This window comes from Mustela nivalis (genome assembly GCF_964662115.1).
Source record: "Mustela nivalis genome assembly, chromosome: 5".
In the NCBI taxonomy this organism is placed as follows: domain Eukaryota; kingdom Metazoa; phylum Chordata; class Mammalia; order Carnivora; family Mustelidae; genus Mustela; species Mustela nivalis.
Genome location: NC_139024.1, coordinates 50,451,424 through 50,477,282, shown reverse-complemented (window position 1 = coordinate 50,477,282; position 25,859 = coordinate 50,451,424). Strand labels below are relative to the sequence as shown.

Sequence of the window (25,859 nt, the reverse complement as noted above, 5' to 3'; positions counted from 1 at the left end):
GTTAAATATGGGGGGAATCAAAAGTTATACTTGGATTTTAGACTGCCCAGGGGATCAGCATCCCTAACCCCAACATTGTTCAAGGTTTGGCAGTATATATCTCCTTCTAAGTTTCTTATGATCTTTCAAAGTTGTGTTGATATGAGCCCATTAATAGATGGCTTTGCTCAGATTTCCATGGCCAAATATTACAGAAGATAATATTTTGACAGTTGAAATGCCAGTATTCAGTAGGAAGAGAAAGTATGCCATTTTCCATGTCATCTAGTTGATGGTGACTGACAAGGGAAGATTTCCTCACCCACTTAGATTTGCCAACATTTTTAGTTCACATCCATACCCAAATAGATGGCTTATAGTTCAGACTTGAATAACCATCTTAAATATTGATTAACCAGAAATGTCAACTCAGGCTATTTGAAATATGAATGTTTTTAAAATATCAGGTGTTTTGACTGAAAGAAGCATTGATTATGTCTGTTTTCCTAATGATTTTATTTTAGAGAGAGTAAAAAATCCTGTGCTTGAGGAACCAAGTAGTCAGCCATCTCTTTTGGAAAACTCTCTTGAATGTAGAACATTGAAAAGGGCACTGAAAGTTGTGAGAATGATTCTCCCTCCTATCAAAAATCTTGCATTCTTCTTGAGACACACATGCATAAATTAAATGATTTAAGTAAGAACAAAAAGATTTCTTGGAAAAGATAATCCATGGTGTGACTTTTCTGAAAACTGCATTATGAAGGTATTCCAAGATGGTGGCCCAAGAAAAACCTCCTCCCATTGACAAACCAGATCTACACAGCTACATAGGAATAATTTCCACAGAAAAAGAACTGAAAACTAGCTGAAGAGATATTTCCACAACAAAGGATAAGAGGACCACACTGAGATAAGTGGGAGAAGCCGAGGCACAGTCTTACCAAAAACCCCACTCTGGACATGCAAACCACAATAGGGAGGGATCACATATGTCCAGAGCTTTTCCCTGAGGAGTAAGGGGTTTGTGCACCACATTGAACACCACAATGAGTTGAAATGCAACCAGAAAGAGGAGGACCAAAAAATGTCTGCCTTTGGAAATAAACAGAGCTTATAGCTAGGAGACTCAGGGTCTTGGGGCATCTCAGACACTCATTTTGAAGGGCTTATGCCTATTTCCTGGGACCCAGCACAAAGGCAGCAATTTTAGAAGTGACTGGAATATATGTGAAGGAAATTCATTTGCTGATTTTAAAGTGTCTGCCAGGGGGCAGGGACCAGGTGAGACTTTCTTTGAGGAAAGAGGTGCTGGTGAGCAGCATTTTTGCACTCTCCCTCAAAGGTATGGCAGGTATGCATGGACATAGCTTTGCTAAAGCCAAATGTGTGGCCCTGCCCCAACATCCTTACCCTGCATTGCTAAAGATATAGGCATATCAGCCCCCAGAGCTTTCTTAGATTCTCACTAAAGCTGTGGGTGTGCCCCACTCCCAGAACTCTTTTTTTTTTTTTTGTATTTTATTTTATTTTATTTTTTCAGTGTTCCTAGATTCATTGTTTATGCACCATACCCAGTGCTCCATGCAATACTGCCCTCCTTAATAGCCACCACCAGGATCACCCAACCGCCTCCCCATGTTCCTCCCCTCTAAAACCCTCAGTTTGTTTCTCAGAGTCCACAGTCTCTCATGTTTCATCTCCCTCTCTGATTTCCCCAATTCACTTTTCCTTTCCTTCTCCTAATGTCCTCCAAGTTATTCCTTATGCTCCATAAGTAAGTGAAACCATATGATAATTGACTCTTTCTGCTTGACTTATTTCACTCAGCATAATCTCCTCCAGTCTCATCCATGTTGACACAAAAGTTGGGTATTCATCCTCTCTGATGGAGGCATAATATTCCATTCATCTGTTGAAGGGCATCTTGGCTCTTTCCAGTTTGGTGATTGTGGCCATTGCTGTTATGAACCTTGGGGTACATATGACCCTTCTTTTCACTACATCTGTATCTTTGGGGCAAATACCCAGTAATGCAATTGCAGGGTCATGGTGTAGCTCTATTTTTAATTTCTTAAGGAATATCCACACTGTTTTCCAAAGTGGCTGCACCATCTTGCATTCCCACCAAGAGTGTAAAAGGGTTCCCCTTTCTCCACATCCTCTTCAAAACTTGTTGCTTTCTGTCTTGTTAATTTTGGCCATTCTAACTGGTGTAAGGTGGTATCTCAATGTGGTTTTGATTAGAATCTCCCTGTTAGCTAATGATGATGAATATTTTTTCATATGTCTGTTAGCCATTTTTATGTCTTCTTTGGAGAGTGTCTGTTCATGTCTTCTTCCCAGCTTTTGATGTGATTTGCAAATCAATCAATGTGATAGAATAAATCAATGAGAGAAGAGAGAAGAACCACATGGTCCTCTCAATTGATACAGAAAAAGCATTTGACAAAATACAGCATCCGTTCCTGATTAAAACTCTTCAAAGTACAGGGATAGAGGGAACATTTCTCAACTTTATAAAACCTATGAAAAACCCATAGCGAATATCGTTCTTAAAGGGGAAAAGCTCAAGGATCCCTTTGAGATCAGGCACATGAAAAGGATGCCCACTCTCACCACTGTTTCTCATCATAGTACTAGAAGTTCTAGCAACAGTAATCAGAAAACAAAAAGAAATAAAAGATATTCCAAATTGGTAAAGAAGAAATCGAACTCTCTCTCTTCACAGATGACATGATACTTTATATGGAAAACCCAAAAGACTCTACCCCCAAACTACTAGAACTCATACAGCAATTCAGTAATGTGGCAGGATACAAAATCAACGCACAGAAATCAGTTGCTTTCTTATACACTAACAATGAAAATATAGAAAGGGAAATTAGAGAATTGATTCCATTTACTATAGCACCAACAACCATAAGATATCTGGGAATAAACTTAACCAAAGAGGTAAAAGATCTGTACTCGAGGAACTATAGAGCACTCATGAAAGAAACTGAAGAAGACACAAGAAGATGGAAAAGCATTTCATGCTCATGGATCAGAAGAATAAACATTGTTAAAATGTCTATACTTCCCAGAGCAATCTACAACTTTCAATGTCATTCTGTTCAAAATTCCACCAGCATTTTTCAAAGTGCTGGAACAAACAATCCTAAAGTTTGTATGGAACCAGAAAAGACACTGAATTGCTAAGGAAATGTTGAAAAAGAAAAACAAAACTGGGCACCATGTTGTCTCATTTCAAGCTTTACTGCAAAGCTGTGATCAGCATGGTACTGGCACAAAAACAGACACACAGACCAGTGGAACAGAGTAAAGAGCCCAGATATGGACCTGCAACTCTATGGTCAACTAATCTCTGACACAGCAGAAAAGAAATCCAGTGGAAAAAGACAATCTTTTCAATAAATGATGCTATAATTGGACAACTATGTTTAGAAGAGTGAAACTTGACCATTCTCTTACACCAGAATTCTTTCCTAGCCTTGCTAAATCCCCAACTGTTCTTCACCTCAGTGTACTTCCCCTGCATCACAAAAGCTGCAGACATGCCCTGCCCTCAGCACTCTCCTGCAGCATTGCTAAAAATAGTGTACACATGATATTCCCCTCAGTTACCTGGCTCTGGTGGTCAGAGGGGTTTGTGTTCTTGGGCCCTGTGGAACTAATAAGTAGACAGTTTTGGGCAAGATAGGATACCCAGGACTCTACACAGACAGCAACAGAAATATGCCCAGTCTATCTTTGAAAAAGGCCCATTTACTTGTCTTTGAGTTTCAACCTAAGAGATAGGCTTTAGCTTGCCACATATTTAGAGCTACAAAGGCTCTCTCAGGGAATGTAGGTGGAGAGATGCCATTTTTGTGCCTTCCATTTTCCTTGCCGCAGTTCACTGTGAAAGGAGCTTATACACTACAGTCATCCAGAAAGCTTATACACTGCCACAGTCCTCCAGAAAGGAGCTTATATACACAACTGATGCCATTATTCCTGCAATTGTCATCCAGATGATCAGGGGATCAGGAGGCCAACAAGGTTTATGATTGCCTTCCACAGGACTATGTATATTTGCATACATTAAAAGCTGCTACCTGAGAATCTAGCTTCCAATAAGCCTGAAACTAGGTTCTAAATTAGATCACACCTTTGGGAACAATGACAGGTGTTGGCACACCCTAAACAACTGAGAGCTATCAATAAACCAGGCTACTCAGACAGTCACTAAGGTTTGAGAATCAACCAAGAGCCAGGATAAGGTTTATTTCCCATACAAGATCACTTCTTCAAGACTAACACATAAAAACAAATACAGAGTAAAGAAGAATGAGAAAACAAGAATATATTCCAAACAAAAGTACACGACAAAAATTTAGAAAAAGACCTTAGTAAGGTGGAGATAAGTAAGTGACCTGAAGAAGACCTGAAGAGCTCCAAGGAATGGTCATAAAGATGCCCACTGAACATGGCAGGAGAGTGAAAACTTTAAAAAAGACATGGAAAATATAAGAAAGTACCAACAGAAGTCACAGACTTAAAGAATAAATAACTGAACTGAAAAATACAAGAGAATGGTATCAACAGCAGACTGAAACAGAAGTTTCCAGTGACCTGGATGACAGGGCAGTGGAACTCACCCAAACAGAGCCGTAACAAGAAAACAAGAATTTAAAAAAATGAAGATAGGTATCTTAAGATACTTATGGGACAACATCAAGTAGAGTAACACTCATATTTTAGTGGTCCAGAAGGAGAAGATAAAGGCAATGGACAGAAAACTTATTTCAAGAAATAATGGCTGAAAAGTTCCTGCCCTGAGGAAGGAAACAGACAACCATGTCCAGGAGCATACAGAGTTCCAAATAAAATGAACCTAATGAGATCTACACCAAGATACATTATAATTAATTTTCAAAACTTAAATAGGAAAATCTTAAAAGCAGCAAGGAAAAACAACTTGTTATGTATAAGGGAACCCTCCTCCACCAAGATTATCTGCTGATTTTTCAGCAGAAATTTGCAGAACAGAGGAGAGTGGCATGATATATTCAAAGTGTGAAAGGAAAAAACTTCCAATAAGAAGGCTCTACCTAGCAAGGTTATCAGTGAGAATTGAAGGAGAAATCAAGAGATTTCTAGACAAACAAAAGCTGAGAGCTCATCAGTATTACCAAAACAAAACAAAACAAAACAAAAAAACAAACAGGAAAGAAAGAAAGAAAAGAAAAGGCACTAATAACAAAAAATATATATGAAAGTAAAAATCTCACTGGTAAAAGTGAATATAAAGTAAAGATAGTGGATTAAACATATGTAAAGCTATATGAAGGTTAAAAAAACAACAACAACAACAAAAAAAGAAGTGAGTATACCCATAATTATTGTTCAGGGAATACACAAAATAAAAAGATGTATAATATGACCTCAAAAAAAGGGGGGGGAGAATAGTAAAAATAAGAGTTTTTAAAAAGTGTTCTAATTTAAGTTGCTACCAACTAAAAGTAGACTTTTATGTATATATAGGCTGTCATATGTGAACCTCATGGTAAACACAAAGCAAAAAAAGTACATACACAAAAAATGAGAAAAATATAAATATAATTCTAAAGAAAGTCATTAAACTACACAGAAGAGAACAAAAAAGGAACAGAGAGGAACTATAAAACACACACACACACTTAACAAAATGTCAGTAAATATATACTTATCAATAATTACTTTGAATGTAAATGGATTAAATTTTTCAATCAAAAGACACAAAGTGGGTCAGTGGTTAAAAAACACAATTCATTTATGTAATTTTCTATAAGAGACTTACTTCTAATCTAAGGACACACAAAGACTGAAAGTAAAGGATGGAAAAAGATATTTCATGCAAATGGAATGGAATTTTTTTCACACAAAAGAAATCTGATATAGTTATACTGATATCAGAAAAAATAGACTTGAAAGCAAAGACTTGAATAAAAAAAAAAACCAAGAAGGGTATTACATAGATATAAAGAGGCCAATCCAACAAGAGGTTATAATATTCATAAACATTTCTGCACCCAAAATGGGAATACCTAAATATATAAAGCAAATATAAATGTCCTGAAAGAATTGACAGTGATACAACTAAAGAAAGAATATTAATACTCCATTTACATTTAAGGATAAGTCATCCAGAAGAAAATCAATAAGGAAACCTTGGCTTTAAACGGCACATTAGACGAGGTGGACTTCTATATAGAACATTCCATCCAAAAGAAGTGAAATACACATTCTTCTTGTGTACACATGCAACATTATTTGGAATAGGTCATACGTCTGGTCACAAAACAAGTCTCAATAAATTTAAGAAGATTAAAATCATAGAAAGCATCTTTTCTGACTACATTGGTATGAAACTAGAAATCAATTAAGGGAAGAAAATGGGAAATATCACAGATATATAGAGATTAAACAACGTGCTACAAAAACAAATGCATCAATGAAGAAACAAAGGATAAATCTAAAAATACTATAAAATAATTGAAAATGGAAATACAATTAAAAATCCATGAAATGCAGCAAAAGCAGTACTCAGAGGGAAGTTCATAGCAGTACAGGTCTACCTTATAAAACAAGGAAAATCTAAAATTAACAATCCAGCAAAAGCAGTACTCAGAGGGAAGTTCATAGCAGTACAGGTCTACCTTATAAAACAAGGAAAATCTAAAATTAACAATCTAACTTTATAACTAAAAAAGCTAGAAAAAGAAGAACGAAGCCCAGAGTTAGTAAAATAAAGGAAATAACAAAGATAAGAAAGGAAAATAAATGAACTAGAGACAAAATAAAACAACAGAAAAGATCAATGAAACTAAGAGCTGATTCTTTGAAAAGAAAAGCAAATTGACAAATTTTTATCTAGACTCACCAAGAAAAAAGAGCTTTCAAATAAATCATATGGGAAATGAAAGAGAAATTACACACCTGATGCTAAAGGAATACAGAGGATAGTAAGACTACTGTGAATAATTACACGGCAACAAACTGGACAATCTAGAAGAGATGGATAAATTTCTAGAAACATACAATCTTGTAAGACTGAATCACAAAGAAACAGAAAAATCTGAAAAGACCAATTACTAGTTAGAGGATTGAATCAGTAATTAAAACCTTCAACAAATAAAAGTTCAGGATTAAATAGCTTCACTGGTGATTTCTACAAAATTTTTAAGGAATAATTAATACCAATCCTTCTCAAACTCTTCCAAGATATTGAAGAGGAGGGAACTCTTCCAGACTCATTTTTTTCCTCTTTTTTTACTTTTCTTTTCTTTTAGTAATATAGTGATTCAACAATTCTGTACATGACACAGTGCTCATCATGATAGTGTACTCTTTAATCCCCATCCCCTATTTCACTCAACCCGCCTCCCACCTCTACTGGTAACCATCAGTTTGTTCTCTACAGTTAAGAGTCTATTTCTGGTTTGTCTCTCTCTCACTCTCTTTTTATTTTCCTTTGTTCATTTGTCTTGTTTATTAAATTCCAAATCTGAGTGAAATCATATGGTATTTGTCTCTCTCTGACTAACTTATTTTGTTTATGACAAAGGGGTGAAGAATATTCAATGGGGAAAGGATAGTCTCTTCAGTAAGCGCTTTGAGAAAACTGGACAGCTATAGGCAGAAGAATGAAACTGGACCACTATTTTTACACCATATACTAAAAAATAGGGATTAAAAACTTGAACTTCAGACCTGAACCATACAACACTTAGAAGAAAAAATATGCAGAAAACTCCCTGACATGGTCTTAACTATTATTTTTTTAATCTGACAACAAAAGCAACAAAAGCAAAAATAAAGTGGGACTACCTAAAACTAAAAAACCTCTGCGCAGCAAAGGAAACCATCAACAAACTGAAAAGGCCACCTAGTGAATGGATAAGATATTTGCAAAACATATACCTGATAAAGGGTTAATGTCCAAAATATATAAGGAACCCATATAACTAATAGCAAAATCCCCCAAATAGTCCAGTTAAAAATGGGAGAGTTGAGGGAAATTGGAAGGGGAGGTGAACCACGAGAGACTATGGACTCTGAAAAACAATCTGAGGGTTTTGAAGGGGCGGGGTGTGGGTGGTTGGGGGAGCCAGGTGGTGGGTATTAAGGAGGGCACATATTACATGGAGCACTGGGTGTGATGCAAAAACAATGAATTCTGTTATGCTGAAAAGAAATTTTTAAAAAAAGGTCAGAGTATCTGGATAGATGTTTTTCCAAAGAAAATAGACACATGACCTATATGTGCAGAAGACGCTCAATATCACTCATCATCAGGGAAATACAAAACAAAAGCTCAATGAGATAATCTCTTCACACCTATGGAATGGCTATTATCAAAAGACAACAGTAACTAGTGTTAGCAAGAATGTGGAGAAAAGGGAATCTGGTTCAGGCTGAGATACATTGTAGAATTACCATCTGACCCAGCAATTCTACTTCTGGGCATATAGAGAAAACGAGAACATTAATTTGAGAAGATATATGCAGCTTATGTTCATTACAGAATTATTTACAATAGCCAAGGTATGGAAACAACCTAGGTGTCCACCAATGGATAAATGAATAAAAGAAAATATGATACATAGACATATCTATAAATGTACAGGTATATCTATATAGATATAGAAAATGGAATACTATTCAGCCAAAAAAGAAATCTTACCATTTGCAATAAAAAGTGTCCCTTAAGGGCATTATGGTAAACCACGTATTTCAGACAAAGAAAGACTAATACCATATGATCTCACTTATATGTGGAATTTAAAAAACAAAAAATAACCTCATGGAGGACAAATAAGTGCTTGACAGAGGATTGAGGTGGTAGTTGGTAAAATGGGAAAATGGGATCCAAAGGTACAAACTTCCAGTTATAAAATAAGTAAGCCATGGGGATGTAACGTACAGCATGTTGGCTATAGTTAATACCATATTTCCTACTTTAAAGTGGTTAAGAGAGCAAATCTTGGAAGCTCTCATCACAGGAAAAATATTGTAACTGTATATGGTGATGGATGTGAATTATACTTACTGTGATTTTTCACAGAAATATAAATTGTATCATGTATACCTGGAACAAAAATGTTGTATGAGAGTTATACTTCAATTTGTAAAAATATGAAATATGAGGGGACAATCTTATGAAATTTATTTTTATGTTTTTGTGACTTCCTAAGATCACCTGCATACCTTCACATAATTTGCCTTAACTTCAAGACACACTATTCCAATTCATCTTAATTCTGGTGCTGATTACCTAGAATTACTACAAACCCCATGAATTAACAGTATAGTCCCCATCAAGACTGCCTTCACTTCAGATGCTAGCCCCAAGTTCATGGGTCTCCAGGCTATCTGCACTTTTGACCAACTTGCTACAAATGTGGGGGAATTCCTCCTACCTTCTTTAGGTTGATAATTTATTAGAATAACTCAGAACTTGGGAAATTTCTGTCCTTCTTAGAAAGGATACAAATCAGGTCAGTCATACATAGAGATCCATAGCACAAGGTCTAAGAGAACCCTAACCACAGAGCTTATGGGCTCTCTTTTCATGGAATCCAGATGCAGCGCCCTTTTGGCTATCAGTGTGCTCAACAACAAGGAAGATCCACCTAGCAGCATTTTCCAGAGTTTTTACTGGAGAACCATTATGTAGAAATGATTGACTCCTTAGACACAGGACTGAGCTCAGTCTCCATCCCTGCCCTTCCCTGGAGGGGGTGGCTTAATGCCCCAATTCTCTAAAGACATGGTTGGTGTTTCAGGTGATAGCCCCTGTGTTTATTCGTCTTGTTAGCATAATGTTAAGTGTGAGCCACAAGCCCACTCTGAATAAAAAGGCACTCCTCTATCACTAAGGAAATTCCAAGGATGTTGAAGTTTTCTCTTCTATATACAATCCACCCTTACTAAATTGTTATACTACATTTTTATGAAAAATAATATACCTTTAAGCCAAAATTCCTTTTTTTATGAAAGCCAAAACCTATGCAGGTTTTCCCATAAATTGTTTCAAAACTATATTTATAAAATGTTATTGTTGCCAAGATATATACTTTGATGGCTCATTAAAATAAGTATGTCCATATTAATTACATGCAATTGTATATCCACATAACTATATTTATGCATGTGTGTATGTGTATACACACACATTTTCCTTAAATAGTTGTATATATAATTTGGATACTCTTTTTCTCTAAGTGAGGTTTTTAAAAACTGTATCTTTGAAAGGATAATACCAGTAAACTTTCTAGTATACTTGCTAAGAGTAACAGTTTTGTACTAATTTTCTGTGGATAATCTCCAGAAACATATTATTTAAGGTCAAATAGGTAATGTTATTGGGTGATATGTCACATCATCTAAAATCATTAGGAAAATTTCTGCATAAGAATATTTTCCACAAATAAGATACTTCTGAAATTTTATTTTAACATTTTAAGGTATATATTGCATGGAGCACTGTGTGTTATACGTAAACAATGAATTTTGGAACATTACATCAAAAACTAATGATGTACTGTATGGTGACTAACATAACAAAAAAAATAAAAAATAAAAAAATTTATTTTAACATTTTAATGGAACTCTATGGTATATTTTGACTACTTGTTAAATAGAGCAAATCAGGCTTCACTTAAGCATTTTCCAGAATCATCATCTGTTTTTAAATTGTACTGTTACATCCTTAGCAACACATTCCATTCAAGCATATTGAGCTCTTTTCCCATTTGAAAAGATCCAGAAATTATCTGAGTTTTACAGTTTTTTCTATTTTCTCCTTTGCTATCAATTCTTGCTTCTTTCAATTTCCTGTGGCAGCATTTCCTGCTCTGCCCTTATTACTTTCAGAATTAGCTCATGATATGAGTTGAAGAATACAAGTGAGGATGCAGTGGCCCTCCCTCCCATGCACGGTCTACCAGGAATAGTTTCCTGGTAGCTGCTTTACTGACTCAGGGGCTGCAAATTCCAGGATGTTTGACATTTGGAAATTGGACATCCAGGCAAGTGCGGCTTTATTCCCAAAAAGTGGAACATTTTACAAACAAATACTATATTCCCTTAAACACAAAACATTACAAGTTAGAGTACTAAAAAGCTTCTGAATAAAGTATTCGTTGTTGTTTTTTTTCCTTACTGAAGCCACTTCAAGTATTTGGAGGGTTTTTGTTGTATTAGTAAATATATCATCTTACTTAAAACTTTAATATCCTATTCAGATAGCATATTTAAGATTGAATTTCAATAAAGAATAGATCACTCTTTGATGACAACAACATAGTTTCCAAAAAAGGCAAAATTTATTGGAATTTCAGACTCAGATTAAGAAACAAATATAATTACATTTAAAATGCTGTCATTGTTATTTAAGCATTTTTGAAATTAACCAATGATAGTAACTTATTGGGTCCATTATTTTTTCTGAAAATAATTGCTTACAAAGCATATATCCATGTCCATACACTATTGATTAAGTAAACTAACTGATGTCTTATAAATGCAAGTTTCTCTCCAGAATACTTGATTGTAATTTTGTAATATGTATCTGAAAAAGACAAACACTTTTGACACCCATATATGCATACTAGTATATGCATACTAAATTGTTCTGCTACTTGTTTTGTTTCCGCTGCATTTAAGTTACCATGTGAATTTCCCAACATGTACTTCATTTCCCTTGTAAGCCATTGCTAGTGTAATTTTCCCAAAGAGTACCATTTAGACTTTTCCACTGAGATTATTTGCTGAGTGCATTCTTCATGGTTTTTTGGGTTTTGTTTTTCTGTTTGTGTTTTTGTTTTTGTTTTTTTTACTGTAATCCACTTAGCAGCAATGCCACTATAACACTGTGGACAATACTGTCTTATGATTTATATCACATTTATGATATATATCACATTATATTGTGATCGTGCACATATTTAACTCCATCTTAAATTGTGATCACTAAAGGATACGAAGCCATACTTCTGTCATGTTGTGTAATTTCCATCTCAACCTGTGGCTGGCAGTAGCTACTGAGGACATGTTATTTGAACAGAGAGCTAAGGGAACCCTCAGTTCTCTGGTTCTGTACTCCCTCCCCTCCCCCCCATTTCTCATCAGGTAGTGACTGCCACCAGCACCTTAGAAAGCCTTCTCTAGGGTCACTTAGCATTTCTGTGACAGATAAATTTCTCTAGCAGCATCTCATTGTGAAGATAATGAAAATAGTTAAACCAGAAAAGCAATCTCATAGTTGTAAATCTACTTCCTTCCTCTAAACTTTCTGCATTACAAATAGATCTGGTCTTTTAAAAATTTCTCAAGAGTACTTTCAGATAACAAAATTATAGTTAAGTTTGAAGAAGTACTTCATTTAGTTGTGAGAACAACTAAATGTTGTATTGTGTTTTAATTAAAAAATCATCTAGATAAAGGTAACATTTAAAATGTCATTAAACAATATCACACGGTTGCAGCATGACTGCAGTTTCTTTATTCAGAAATTATATCTATTTCTACATTTCTCTGTTCTTAAAAGTAACTTACCAGATTCATAAAACTAAACTCTTAAGAGGGGTCAATTATATCTCAAAAAGCCTTATTTTTTAAAAAGGAGAAATAGTGGTTGGTTGATTTTTAAAAGGAGAGTAAGAATGTATCATGTACCTTGCTCTCATCTCAGTCTCACCTACAACAATAATACAAAATGTTCATAAGATCAGAGTTTTTACTCCATTGTGTTTTCTTTTTTTTTTTTTTTTAAGATTTTATTTATTTGTCGAGAGAGAGAGGGAGAGAGAGCGAGCACAGGCAGACAGAGTGGCAGGCAGAGGCAGAGGGAGAAGCAGGCTCCCCTCCGAGCAAGGAGCCTGATGTGGGACTCCATCCCAGGACGCTGGGATCATGACCTGAGCCGAAGGCAGCTGCTTAACCAACTGAGCCACCCAGGCGTCCCTACTCCATTGTGTTTTCAAACTTCCCCGTGTGTTGTGTAGTTTATCGAGCTCTGAAAAACTGATTTCATTGAATTAGTGGTTATAAGAAATTGGAAATAGGAAGAAAAAAGGGACAAATGTATATTGGCTTTTAAGTTTTGTGATTCCAGGCCTATTCAGTTGGTCCTTGGGAGATAATTAGTAGCTTATCTGGGCCAACCAGATTTGGCTTTCAGTTTCCAAACAAAATTATTGCAAAGGATCTGGTCACTGGGAGCCCTTCCTGTTGTCATCATTGATCTCGGGCTTTGGATCCAGTGCTGTTAAATATATAAACCTTCACACACACACACACACACACACACACAGAGACATTTGCTTACTTTGGCAAATTTATCAAAGCTTAGATACGCAGCCTCTAGGAAATTATTTTAGCCTCTGGCTTTTGCCTGGCTGGGCAGTCACTGATGCCTACTCTGACAAATCTGGCTCCTGCCATCTGCCTAGTTGGGCAGGTTTTGAGGCTGTCTTAGAGCATCTTTATTTAGAATCCCGACGAAGAATATTTTGTGTTGATTTTACCCCACTGGCTATTTGGACACTTGTTTTCCATCAGTAATGGCCATCTGGATCTGTTTTCAGTATGTATCAGATATTTCACCACTTCTGAGTTCTTTTTCTCAAGCTCTGTCTTAATGACATGATGGAAATGGCTTAACTTGGTGAAACAGTGCATTTTCTCTCCCAAGAATACTCCTTTTGTGTATCATGATCTCCTTCAGGAAGGTAAGTATAAACCATTTAAGCAGCAACAGACTTCAAGGAATCGAACACATTCTGTTAGACTGTGTTAACATACAGAATTGATTAGACCCTAGACTGTGCACACCAGTCTGGTGCCACTGCCTCAGAGAAGGCGGAGGTGTGGGGATTCTGTAGAGATTGGTGACATCTTTCCCCACACCACTCCAAGCTCTCTGCCCTCACCTCAGTGCATATTCACCAGCCAGAGACAGAGGCCCCTATGGTAGTAGCCAGACAGGTGTTTTACCTATGCTGATAACTTTCAAGTCATCTTTCGGAAAGAATCCCGCCATACACCCCAGGAGGAAATGAGCCTGCAATATCCCCATTCATGACTAAATTTCATTTCCTGACATTTAGCATCCTCTCACACCACATGACTCTGTTCTCTTCAGAGTTCTTTTCTCACCTTCACAGCATGCACTCTGCATTGCCATTATTTATTTACTCCTTTGTCTCCCTAGAAGCATGCTAGGAATTCTTATAGAGGTAGGGATCGTGTCCTATTCAGCTCTGTATTCCCAGCACTTACCACAGGGTGTGCCACATGAGAGTACCCAATGCGTGCAGAAAGACTGACAGTCAAGAGGGACGCGTGCTAAGCAAGCAGAAACAAAACTGTAAAGTGCTAAGTACTCCCAGCTGAATAGTCCTTAAGGAATTTAGCTGCTTTTATTCCAGTCTCTGAACCCTGTTCTTTCACCTTAACAGACTCTTATATTAATAACCAAATTATCTAGTTTTTACTGCTTTGCCAAGAACGACTATGACAGAAGTCCAAACTAGTGAATGATCTATTTGCTTCTCAAATGTACTTGAAAGGGATTTCTAGCCTTAGATTAAGTTTCATATTAGGGTATAAAGTGGTAAAAAAAATGTCCTGTGAGTGAGATTGATGATCTCATAATGAAGGGTACAGATCCCGAGAAAGGAATGAATATTCAGTGTAAAGCTGTCTAAAGTTGACTCCGGAAATCTGTTAGAACAGAAAAGTGCCATGTCTGGGTATGAGGAATTCTCTATTTATGTGAGCAGATCTGATAAGAAGCGTCTACGTGGAAATGACCTTATCCTATCCACCAGTCTGCTTATTCTGATGACCAAGAAAGTGATAAATAAGAGTCAAAGCAAAGGATATTTCCCCAGAGAAAAGTTCAGATATAAAATTTTTAAGTACTTGGAATTTAATCTATGACATTATGGGGTTAGTCACAAGAAGGGCAAATTATTAGGAATCAGAAACTCATTTTTACCAACTTGCCTCCAGGATAGACTTGAACAAGTTGATCACACCAGTCAGATAACTGGAGAATATAACATTTTTTAGAAAAGATAGTCAAGCTGGCTGTTTATCATGTCTTGTTAAGGAGTCAGAGGTAGGGACTGGGCTGATGGACCATTTTACAGTTGTTCATATCACAGAAGACTGCATTCAACCCATAATGATACCCATCTTCAGGGCCTTCTAATATCGGAACGGCTTTAAAGCACATATCTCACATTTTGGTTCTTCAGCATCACCCTTCTATGCAAAAAAGAATGCTCTGCTTCTTTTGTCTATGACAGACTTCCTTGGTAGAGGAAAGCAGATGAAGATACAACCTTAGATTCTTTACACAGCTCAACTAAAAATTTGCAGTAAGCTTGAAATGCTTCTAAAAATTGACCACAATACAGTACTTAATAGCAGGAGCCTTCCTCCAGGTGCAAATTACCTTATAGAGAGAGACTGTATATTTTTCACTTTGGGTAAACACAGAATAATAATGGGGTACCTGGATGGCACAGTCAGTTAAGCAACTGACTTGGTTTCAGCCAGGTCATCATCTCAGGGTCATGAGACTGAGCCCTGTGTCAGGCCCCACACTCAGCATGGAGTCTGCTTGAGATTCTCTGTCTCTGTCTCCCTCTGATCCTCCTGCTCATACTCTCTTTCTAAAATAAATAAATAAATCTAAAAAAAAAAAAAGTAATGATGATGGTGATAATAACAGATAATAGAAAATACTTATTTGAAAATGTGTGTGTTTTAAATATGTAAATATGTATGTGTATCCTTGCTGGGTTTTGAACATGTAATTTAATTTATCTACTCTCTCAGCAACCCCAGGGAGGAATTACCCTGGTTATTTCCAAATTTTAGATGGGGAAAGTTAGTTTAGATGAGGAAATTTTAGTGAGGTTAAATAACTTACCCAGCTCATACAGCTAGTAAATGGCAGAGCTGGTGTTTAATAAGCAATGAATATGTATTCAATTGATGGCCTTCCTTAAGGGAAAAAAAAAAGAAAAAAAGAAAGTCTTGCTTAGTAAGATTCTATTTTCTCAAAGTTCTCAACCAATAGGGACCTCTGCCACATCTGTTTTTATTTGGAGTCTTAGCCTAGATATTTTGTCAAATGAACACAAATCATCCTTCTCCTTTTTGTGATTCTTGTTCAAACTCGTTGCCCACTGTGGGCCGTTTTCTTTTCCAGTCTGTTCATTTTGCTATTACTTTATTTATATAATTTCAGCCCTAAGAAACAGATTGAGAAAAGGAGGTATAATTGGTTAGTGAGAAAATCATTTTTTTGAAGATGTTATTTATTTGACCGAGAAACAAACGGCGAGAGAGGAAACACAAGCAGGGGGACTGGGGGAGGGAGCAGCAGGCTTCCTGCTGAGCAGGGAGACTGATGTGGGGCTCAGTCCCAGGACTGTGGGATCATGACCTGAGCCAAAGACAAATGCTTAACTGAACCACCCAGGCACCCCAAGAAAATCATTATTTTTAAACAAGGCTCATGATGACAGATTTAAAAATTTTTGTTATGTATATTCCTTTCATTCATAGCTCTCCATATACATCTTGCATACTCAAACTATTTCCTATAGGAAACATGGCAAAATATCAAGATTGCAAACGTTAGTAGTTTTAATAGTTTAGAACTTTTCATCTAAGTTACCCTTAAAATTAGATATAAGCCCTTAGAACCAGTCCCCAGGATTCAGTGTTTTAGGCAGACAATCATACCATTATATGTATAGAGCCAAAAAGATTAATATCCACTGGATCCTTTTCATTCTTCTTTACCTGGCAGTTTGATCAAAAGATGATTCACCAATCTGTGTCCCTCACTCCCTTTGAGCCCTGGCTCACAATTCATCTCTAGGAAATCTTTCTTAATTAACTATACTCTGCTCTGATCAGCCTTTTGCTTTATATATCTTCACTATGGTCTGGCACCCAGGTTGTGGGGAACAGAAAAGGACAGAACACCGTTTTTGCAGAGACATACTTTTAAATGAATGTGTGCTCCTATTTCAATCATAAGGGCATTGATTTTAAATATACATATTTGGGGCTCCAGGGTGGCTCAGTCAGTTAAGCATCCAGCTTTGGCTGAGGTCACAATCTCGGCATCCTGGGATCCAGCCAGGATCTCAGCATTCTGGGGTCCTTTTGGGCTTGGCGTTCAGCAGAAAATCTGCTTCTCCCTTTCCCTCTCCCTCTGCACCTCCCCGCTGCTCGCGCTCTCTCTCTCTTACTCACTGTCATAAATATTTGAAAAATAAGTAAATAAATAAATTAATATACATTCTATATATTGTGCATACAGTAGTCTTACTCCTTTCTCAAGTGCTGTTGCTCCCATGGTCATGTGCAAGATCGTGCTGGCTCGGGAGCTAAGCCTCTGCTTACATATCAGCTCTGTTGGTGCTTTCCCCTGTGCTTCAGAAGCTGCAAGCTGCTTAGGAAACTGTTGACAGAGGGTTCACTTCACCCTCCTCAACTCCTTCACTGAAATCTACTGCCTTCTTTGCTTTCTAGTAGATAAAAGGCTAAGTTATTAAAACCCAGGGATAAGTTTCCCACTTAATTATCATGGTGACAACTGACCTTTTCCTTTAAAGTATTATATTTAATTCATTCTTTTAGAGACTACTTATTTTAGTTGTATCTTACTTATTGGTTCTGTCTAATAAATTCCGGCCTGGAGGATACTGAGCCAATGATATATTTATATTCAGTGAACATTTAATTTAACATTTATGTTATTCGCCTATACTCGTTGACTTCATTTTCTGCCCTGTAATGATCCAGTTTTCTCCTTCACCTCTTGTGCTGGTAGCAATAAGAAAAACATCGTGTTCTGTCTTCACTCCTTCCAAAACAGCATGCTTGTTTCTGAAAGTGTCAGACTTCACCACTGCATGCCTTTGGCTAGCACGCATAAATGATCAAATCACTGAATTTAATGAACTATTACATCTTTACATATTTTTGGTTTTAAATATAAATATCCCAACTGCGAGCCACACTCAAATGTATAGTATACTTTTTTACATCATCTGCTGTCAAGAAACATGACTCTGTTACTGCCCTTTTAGGCATCTCTGCCTTCCAACAGAAGGCAGTACCTTCACAAGGCAAAGAAACCTTCAGAGCCCCCATCTTGCCTAGATGAAGTCCCAAAGTTCCAATTGTTTTTAAAAGATTTTTTTAAAGACTTATTTGAGGGAGAGAGCATGAGGGAGAGAGAGAGAGAGCACAAGCAGGGGGAAGTGAGGAGCAAGGGAGAGGGAGAAAAAGACACCCCACTGAGCAGGGAGCCTAACTCAGGGCTCAGTCTCATGACCATGAGATCACGACCTGAGCCAAAACCAAGAGTCAGATACTCAACTGACTGAACCATCCAGGCGCCCCATCAAGAGTCCAATTTTAAAAGACCAAAATGGAAGAAGCAGACCAAGCACAATGCAGGAAGGTATAGCCACCTTCATGGATATATTGAGTTGCCCCATGCCTCCAGAATCTGGTCCTTTTTACCGACCCATGGGTCGCCCTCGTCCTCAAGCTCACAAAATGGCTACTCTACCTCCAGGTATTGCATCAACATTTCAGAGCAGGAACAATGGTGAAGAGGGAAGACAAAACTGCCTTCTACCAGACTTTGCTTGCTGTTAAAGAGCTTTCTCAGAAGCCCAACTAGTTACTTATATTTATATCTCTTTGAGCAGAATTAGCCTAAGAGAGACTGGAAATAGACAATTTTAGTTGATCTACTGCCACCCAGAGCAAAACCAGGTTCCTTCTGATGAAAAGAGAGAGAGAAATGGACATGGAATTAACAAAGAGCAGTGTTCGCATCAAAGATAATAAGTCTCTACAAAAACGTCAATTTAACTTTGACTGAATTCCAACTAAAATAATAATTAGGAAACTACCACTATGTGTCTATAGCCTAACTTCAGAATCTAACTTTTGAAGTGAAATTTAGCAGCATGAAAAGAAAATTAATATTTTTCACCACTGGGGGGGAAGAAAAATCTGCAAACTTTAACTTTCTTAAGCCCAGATCAGGAATAGAAAAATAAATCTAAGAAAGGTTTTAATTCTGAAAATACTCTGCAAAAGTATCTGGTGATTTTTTTTTCTTTTTTTACCAAGAAAGTATCTTCTCTTTGAAAGGTCCCCTATTATAAAAATGGGATGAGAGGGTGCCTGGGTGGCTCAGTGGGTTAACCCTCTGCCTTCAGCTCAGGTCATGATCTCAGGGTCCTGGGATCGAGTCCCGCATAGGGCTCTCTGCTCAGCAGGGAGCCTGCTTCCCCCTCTCTCTCTGCCTGCCTCTCTGCCTGCTTGTGATTTCTCTCTCTGTGTGCCAAATAAATAAATAAAATCTTTTTTTAAAAAAATGGGATTAGGTAATAGGAAGTAGTCATGGGACTCTAAAAGCTTCCTCTCGAGATCCCTTCAATTCTAAAAGACCCGGGTAGAAAGATAAACTGATAGCATTTTATCAGATACACACAGCCATCTTATTCATGTACTAGGGTCATTCAGTCTTCTTGGCAGGATGTTCAGGCAAAACACTTGAGTATTTTCCAGGTGGGTATGTTTTACCTGTCCTGAGTATTTTCCAACACCAGTGTGTTTCAGTCTAGAGTGTAAAAATAACACCAAATATGGTAGACTATCACTTTGATAGCATTTATTTTTGTTTTTATTCAGCTTCTGCACTAATTCAGAAAGTGCCTGAGCATATGATTAAGCAGAGCCAGCAGCTGCCAGTGTGATGAAATCTGGGAACTACAGGAAAGACCGCCCCCACAGACATGCCGTTTCAATCGTGGTGAAAGGCTGCTAAGGCATGTTGGCTAAGTGCATACTGTCCCTAAAGAGACAGTTTCATATCACTGCTCTATAACTGGTAATATCTTAGAGCAAAGGAATATATCAAGTGATTTGGTAGAGTCATTTAGGATAGAGGTGGAACTCAAGACATAAATTCCAGTAAGAGTAAAAGCAAAGTCCAAAAACAACATAGAATTGGGGCCACTACAGCATGGACCCCAGCCCACCTGGAAGCAGAGCAAAACATGCCCAAAGAAAGAATCTCAAAGCCAATAGAAAGATACCAAGACACTCTGCCTGCTTCACACTCTTGCCCTGAAATTATCTGGGATGCTATGGCCTTTATCAGAAGGGAAAAATTCCCTTATTCTGCTATAAGCACCACTTGACAACTTTTAATTATTCATAAAATTATGTTATACATTAAAACCAAGGTTAAGTAAAAAGTAATCTAAATAATTTCAAAAAGAATAATTATTTGATTCACAAAATCCTAATGTTGTTTAAGAGCCCAGTAGGATAAATACTGGAATATATAGGTAATACTATCAGTAGAGGTGAATCTCTAAAATCATTGCGACAATCCTGCCTAGATTATCATTATAAAGTACTGTAAACTGCTGTAGCTAAAGCTTCAAAGTGAATGAAATAAATGTGCCCTTCTGCTACAGAATTTGTATTTCAGTGCTACCTAATTTGTGCTAATGTCTAACTAGGTTAAGCAGCTATGTTTATAGCATAGTTCCAAGGAAGAATTATCTGTTAACTCATACAGGATTTGCAGGTCATTAGTGAGCAAGTCGACAAGTAGTTAAGTATTGCTGACAAGATCAGGTTAAACACATACTGTGAATTTTTTTAGTTTGGAGTAAGTATTTGAAAAGTACTTTTAATACTGAAAAATATAGCTGCAATTCTCTTTCATATAGTAACCAGTATGTATCTGTAGTGGTTCTTTTTACAGTACTGTAATTCCTGTTCAATTCAAAACAACAAACGTATATTGAGATCTACTATGAGCAAAACAGACATTGTTTTAGGAATTGTAGAAACTGTAGTGATAGGAACACATTTGCTTCTCTCAACATGTTTAGAATCTAAACGGGTAATGAAATAAATACAACCAACCAGGATATACGGTAGAATTCAAGTCTATAAAACTGAGGGGCTTGAGAAAGACTCAACAGATATGTGGTATCTATGATAGCACTAAAGGCTGACCAGGGTCCTAGTAATTAGAGATTGATGAGAGATACCATTCTAGATCAGAAGAAGAGGCACAGAAGTATTAGGTATATTCACTTAAGAATGTGGAGTCCAGTTTGTTAGGAGTGACATACAGGCAGTTGGAGAAATAGTTCTTTTTTTAAGCACTTTAAAAGCAAGTATCAAATAGAATAAGCAACCTAAAATTTGTATTAAAACAAAAAAGAACCTGAATAGCCAAAGCAATCTTGAGAAAGAAGAACAAAGCTAGAGGCATCATGCTTTCTGATTTCTAACTATATTACAAAGCCATATTAATCAAAACAGTATGGAATAGGCATTAAAAACATATACATGGATCAATGGAGCTGAACAGAGAGCCCAAAAATAAGCCCATACTTATATGGTCAATTAATTATGTCAAAAGAGCCAAGAATGTACAATGGCAAAAGTAGCCTCTTCCATAAATGGTGTTGGGAAAACTAGACGGCCACATGCCAAAGAATGAAACTGAACCACTATTTAATATCATACAGAAAAATAACTAAAAATGGATTAAAGACTTGAATTTAAGGTCTGAAAGTATTAAACTCCAAGAAGAAAACATAGATAGTAAGCTCCTTGACAATGGTCTTGGAAATTAGTTTTTGGATTTGACACCTAGAACAAAGCCAAAAAAAGAAGAAGAAGAAGCAACTAGCACTACATCAAACTACAAAGCCTCTGTACAACAAAGGAAACCATCAATAAAATAAAAGGCAGCCTATTGAATGGGAGAAAATATTTGTCAATTAAATACCAAATAAAGACTTAATATCCAAAATATAAAAAGAAGTTATACAACTCAATAGGAAAAGCACAAACCAATTACAAAATGGGCAGAGGATCTGAATAGACATTTTTCCAAGGAAGACATATGTATGGCTAACAGGTACATGGAAAGATGCTCAACATAGCTGATCTCCAGGGAGATGCAAATCAAAACCACAGTGAGTTATCTCTTCACACCTGTCAGAATGCTAGTATCAAAAAGAGAAATAATAAATATTGGTGAGAATGTGAAGAGGAAACCCTAGTTTTCCCACTGTCAGTGGGAAGGTAAAGTGGTTTAGCCATTATGGAAAACACTACAGAGATTCCTCAAAAAATTAAAAATAGAATTACCACATGATGCAGAAGTTCCACTTTGGGGTATTTATCCAAAGAAAAAGAGAACACTAATTCAAACGTATACATGCATTATCCATGTTCACTGCAGCATCATCTACAATAGCCAAGACATGGAAAGAACCTAAATGTTCACTGATGGATGAATGAATAAAGAAAATATAGTGTATGTATATACAAATGTATGTGTGTATATGCACAAATGCATACTTATTTATATGTATGTGTGCACATACACACACATACAATGGATTATTATTCAGCCATAAAACAAGAATGAAATCTTGCCATTTGTGACAGGTATGGACATTAAGGGCAATATGGTAAATGATATAAGCCAGACAGAGAAAATTAAATAAATACTAAATAATGCAGTTGTATATGGTATATTCAAAAAAAATCAAAACAAAAACAAAAACAAAAAGTTCATGAATATAGAGAAGGGACTGGTAGTTGCCTGAGGTAGGGGTTAGGGAGTGTTGAAATGGGTGAAAGGATTATTGGAAAGGTACAAATTTCCAGTTATAAAATGAATTAAAGTATTAGGGATATGTACAGCATGGAGACTATAGTTAATAACTATATTAACTAAACACTATATTGCATATTTTAAAGTAGCCAGGAGACTGCATCTTGAAAGTCCTCATCACACACAAAAAAGAATTTGGTAATTGTATAGTGGTAGATGTTAACTAGTCTTACCATGGCGATCATTTTGCAATTTATGTAAGTATCAAAACATTATGTGATACTTGAAGCTAACATGTTATGTCAATTATACTTCAACAAAAAGTATATATCTAACTATTTATAGGACCACCTCATTATAGAATACATTCCTCTGGGCTCTAAAAGAATATTTCTTTTCATTTATGTATTATTAGAGTGGATAGATTTGGGGACTGTTCCAAACACATGTCTTAATAAGCAAATGGTAAAGCCACTTTATATCTTTAAACTGATTCCTGTATCCCCTCATACTACGCTTTCCATTGTCCACTTTTTAGTTCTCACTTTGATCCATCTCACTTTCAGTCATCTAGGGCCAAACAGTAACTTCTCTGTCACATCTACATTTTCCTCATGACCATGTATGTTGATGTCACACAATCTAATCCTATTCCTCCTTGATTTGTGTGGACTCAGAATGAGAGCCTGTCTGGCCTCTGAGAGATCGTAACTGTTCTAAGACCGAGTTATACTGAGTTACTGTATACTGAGTTATAATGTATTCTTAGAGCACCCAAGTGTCTCAGTCAGTTAAATGTCTGCCTTCGGCTCAGGTGATGATCCCTGGGTCCTGGGATCGAGTCCCACATCGCCCACATTAGGTTCCCTGCTCAGTGGGGAGTCTGCTTCTCCCTGTCCCTCTGTCTGCCACTCCCCCTCTTGTTTGCTCTTTCTCTCTCTCTCTGTCAAATAAATAAGATCTTAAAAAAAGAAAAAAGAAAAAGAAAAGAAAGAAAGAAACATTCTTAAATGTAGGATAAAACTCTGCCCCCAAGATCTTTATGTTATCATTGGCATTAGTGTCATACACTGAAAGTTTTTATCACACCACTGAATTCAACACACAAGACACTGTCATGTATTCTCAGATTTATCTGAGTAATGAATTATAGCAGTAATACGGGGAAAAGATTTTGAGCTTTGTAAACCATCAAGAGAAAAAAGTCATTCACCAAAACTGTAAAGTTTTTTTCTTTTTAAAAATATTTTATTCATTTATTTGACAGAGATCACAAGTAGGCAGAGCAGCAGGCAGAGAGAGAGGAGGAAGCAGGCTCCCTGCTGAGCAGAGAGCCCGATGTGGGGCTTGATCCCAGGACCCTGGGATCATGACCTGAGCTGAAGACAGAGGCTTAACCCGCTGAGCCACCCAGGTGCCCAAAACTGTAAAGTTTTTGAAAGAAATGTTCTCCTTTGTTTTCCTTCCAGCCCAATTAAAGGAACAGGAAGATAGAAAGTGTTAAATATGTCAAGCATTTACTTTTTGTCTGAAAACTTACTATCTTTATTTGGCTTTTTCTGAGATGAACTACAACCAATATGTGTTTTAAAGATGTTTGTTGTTTCTTTGTAGGCTCAAGCCAGTTATGCGACACACTATGAAAATATTTTCTTTCTGTTCTGGGTTCTGGAGCAGCTTCTTCAAAAGGAAACCAAAGAAGGCAACACTTCAAGTATAGGGCATGATGACCAAGAAATCAAGAAATTTCTTCAGAAGCATGATGAAACTATTTTCCAACTCTCTGATGCATTTCCTTTATTTACTTTTTATTTATGGAGACTGGGCATTCTCTTGAACTCAGTAGAAACTGTTGACAGTAACTCACTTCCTTAGCAATTTACTAAAGATCAGAAGCATACTGAAGTATGAAGATCTTCTGCTTAAAAGATTTTCAAGAATATTTTTTAAATGAGCATTTTAAGTGGATCTCTAAATATAATCACTAATTCAGTAGTTTTAAATTGTATATAAAACATTATGAGTCTTATCTCTATACTAAATCAGCCAGTTTCAATTGAGAATGTCCTTATTTCCACGTAACTGTATTTTATGTTACTCAATATAGTCTAGCTCTAGTATTCTCTATAATGGACCATTAATTGTCTATCTCACAAACATTATTTACATTTTAAAATATTTACATGTAATAGATAGTAAAAGGCAACAAGAGATCTTAAAAGTTTTGTTGCTTTGTCAATGGTCTTTAAGTAGTTATAAATGAAATTTTTAAAATTTTGTTCTTACATAGTTTCATTTACATGATTATCTATTATCTTAGAGGATGATTCTTTAACATTTATAAACCAAATGGCCCTCAATTTCATAAAATCAAGGTATATATTAAGTCCTTTAAAAGTACTAGCTCATTATTTAAATGTCATTTTTCAAGTGCTTGTTTTGATTCTGTTTATTATGTATAATATCCCTGTTGTTAAAATGTAGTTAAGTCATGTATAATTAAATCATTAAGGATATTTTTACAAATCTAACATCTGCCCACAAATATACTTATTGAAAGTATATTTATACTTATTAAAAGTGTTAGTTGAATTTTCCAGTTACACAGTTTCATTTACTTTATTTCAATTATTAAATTCATAACCAAGTAGCTTAATGAAGACTATTATGTACTTTCCTATAGTGCAATTTAGGGCACAACAAATACAAATGTAGTTTATTAACTATGTGTGATATTGCTTCATAAGTTAATTACCACTCCTAAATGCCACTGATATTTACGAAAATGAATATATATAAAATCATATCATCTGCCACAGTTATTTTTAGAATTATTTCTAGTTTTGTAGAAAAGAAAGCCTTTTTTTCTAAAACTCAATGTATATATTAGTCACCTATTGTTACATAACAAACTACTACCAAATCTCAGGGGCATACAACAATAAATACTTCTCAAGTATCTGTGGGCCATTTGGGGATCTGCTCATCTGACCTGGAGAATGTTGGAAAGCTCTGCTCAGGTTGCAGATCCCACTGAGCTAGGCTCTTTGTTATAAATTGGGGTTTGGTTTCTTCCACTTGTGCTTATTCTGGGGCCCAGGTTGAGAGGGAAGCAGCTACTCAGGACAGCTACTCCACC

The 25,859-nt window shown here is 36.4% G+C and overlaps 1 protein-coding gene across 1 annotated transcript in view; it reads left to right on the top strand.

Moving 5' to 3' along the window:
• The window catches only part of MEI4 (meiotic double-stranded break formation protein 4), a 229,459-nt gene extending 204,136 nt beyond the window's left edge, over positions 1-25,323 (top strand). The window contains exon 5 of the mRNA XM_082729639.1: positions 24,335-25,323. Coding sequence (XP_082585765.1) covers positions 24,335-24,595 — 261 coding nt within the window. The 3' untranslated portion in view covers positions 24,596-25,323. The remainder of the gene's footprint in view (positions 1-24,334) is intronic.
• The last annotated feature ends 536 nt before the right edge of the window (positions 25,324-25,859 follow it).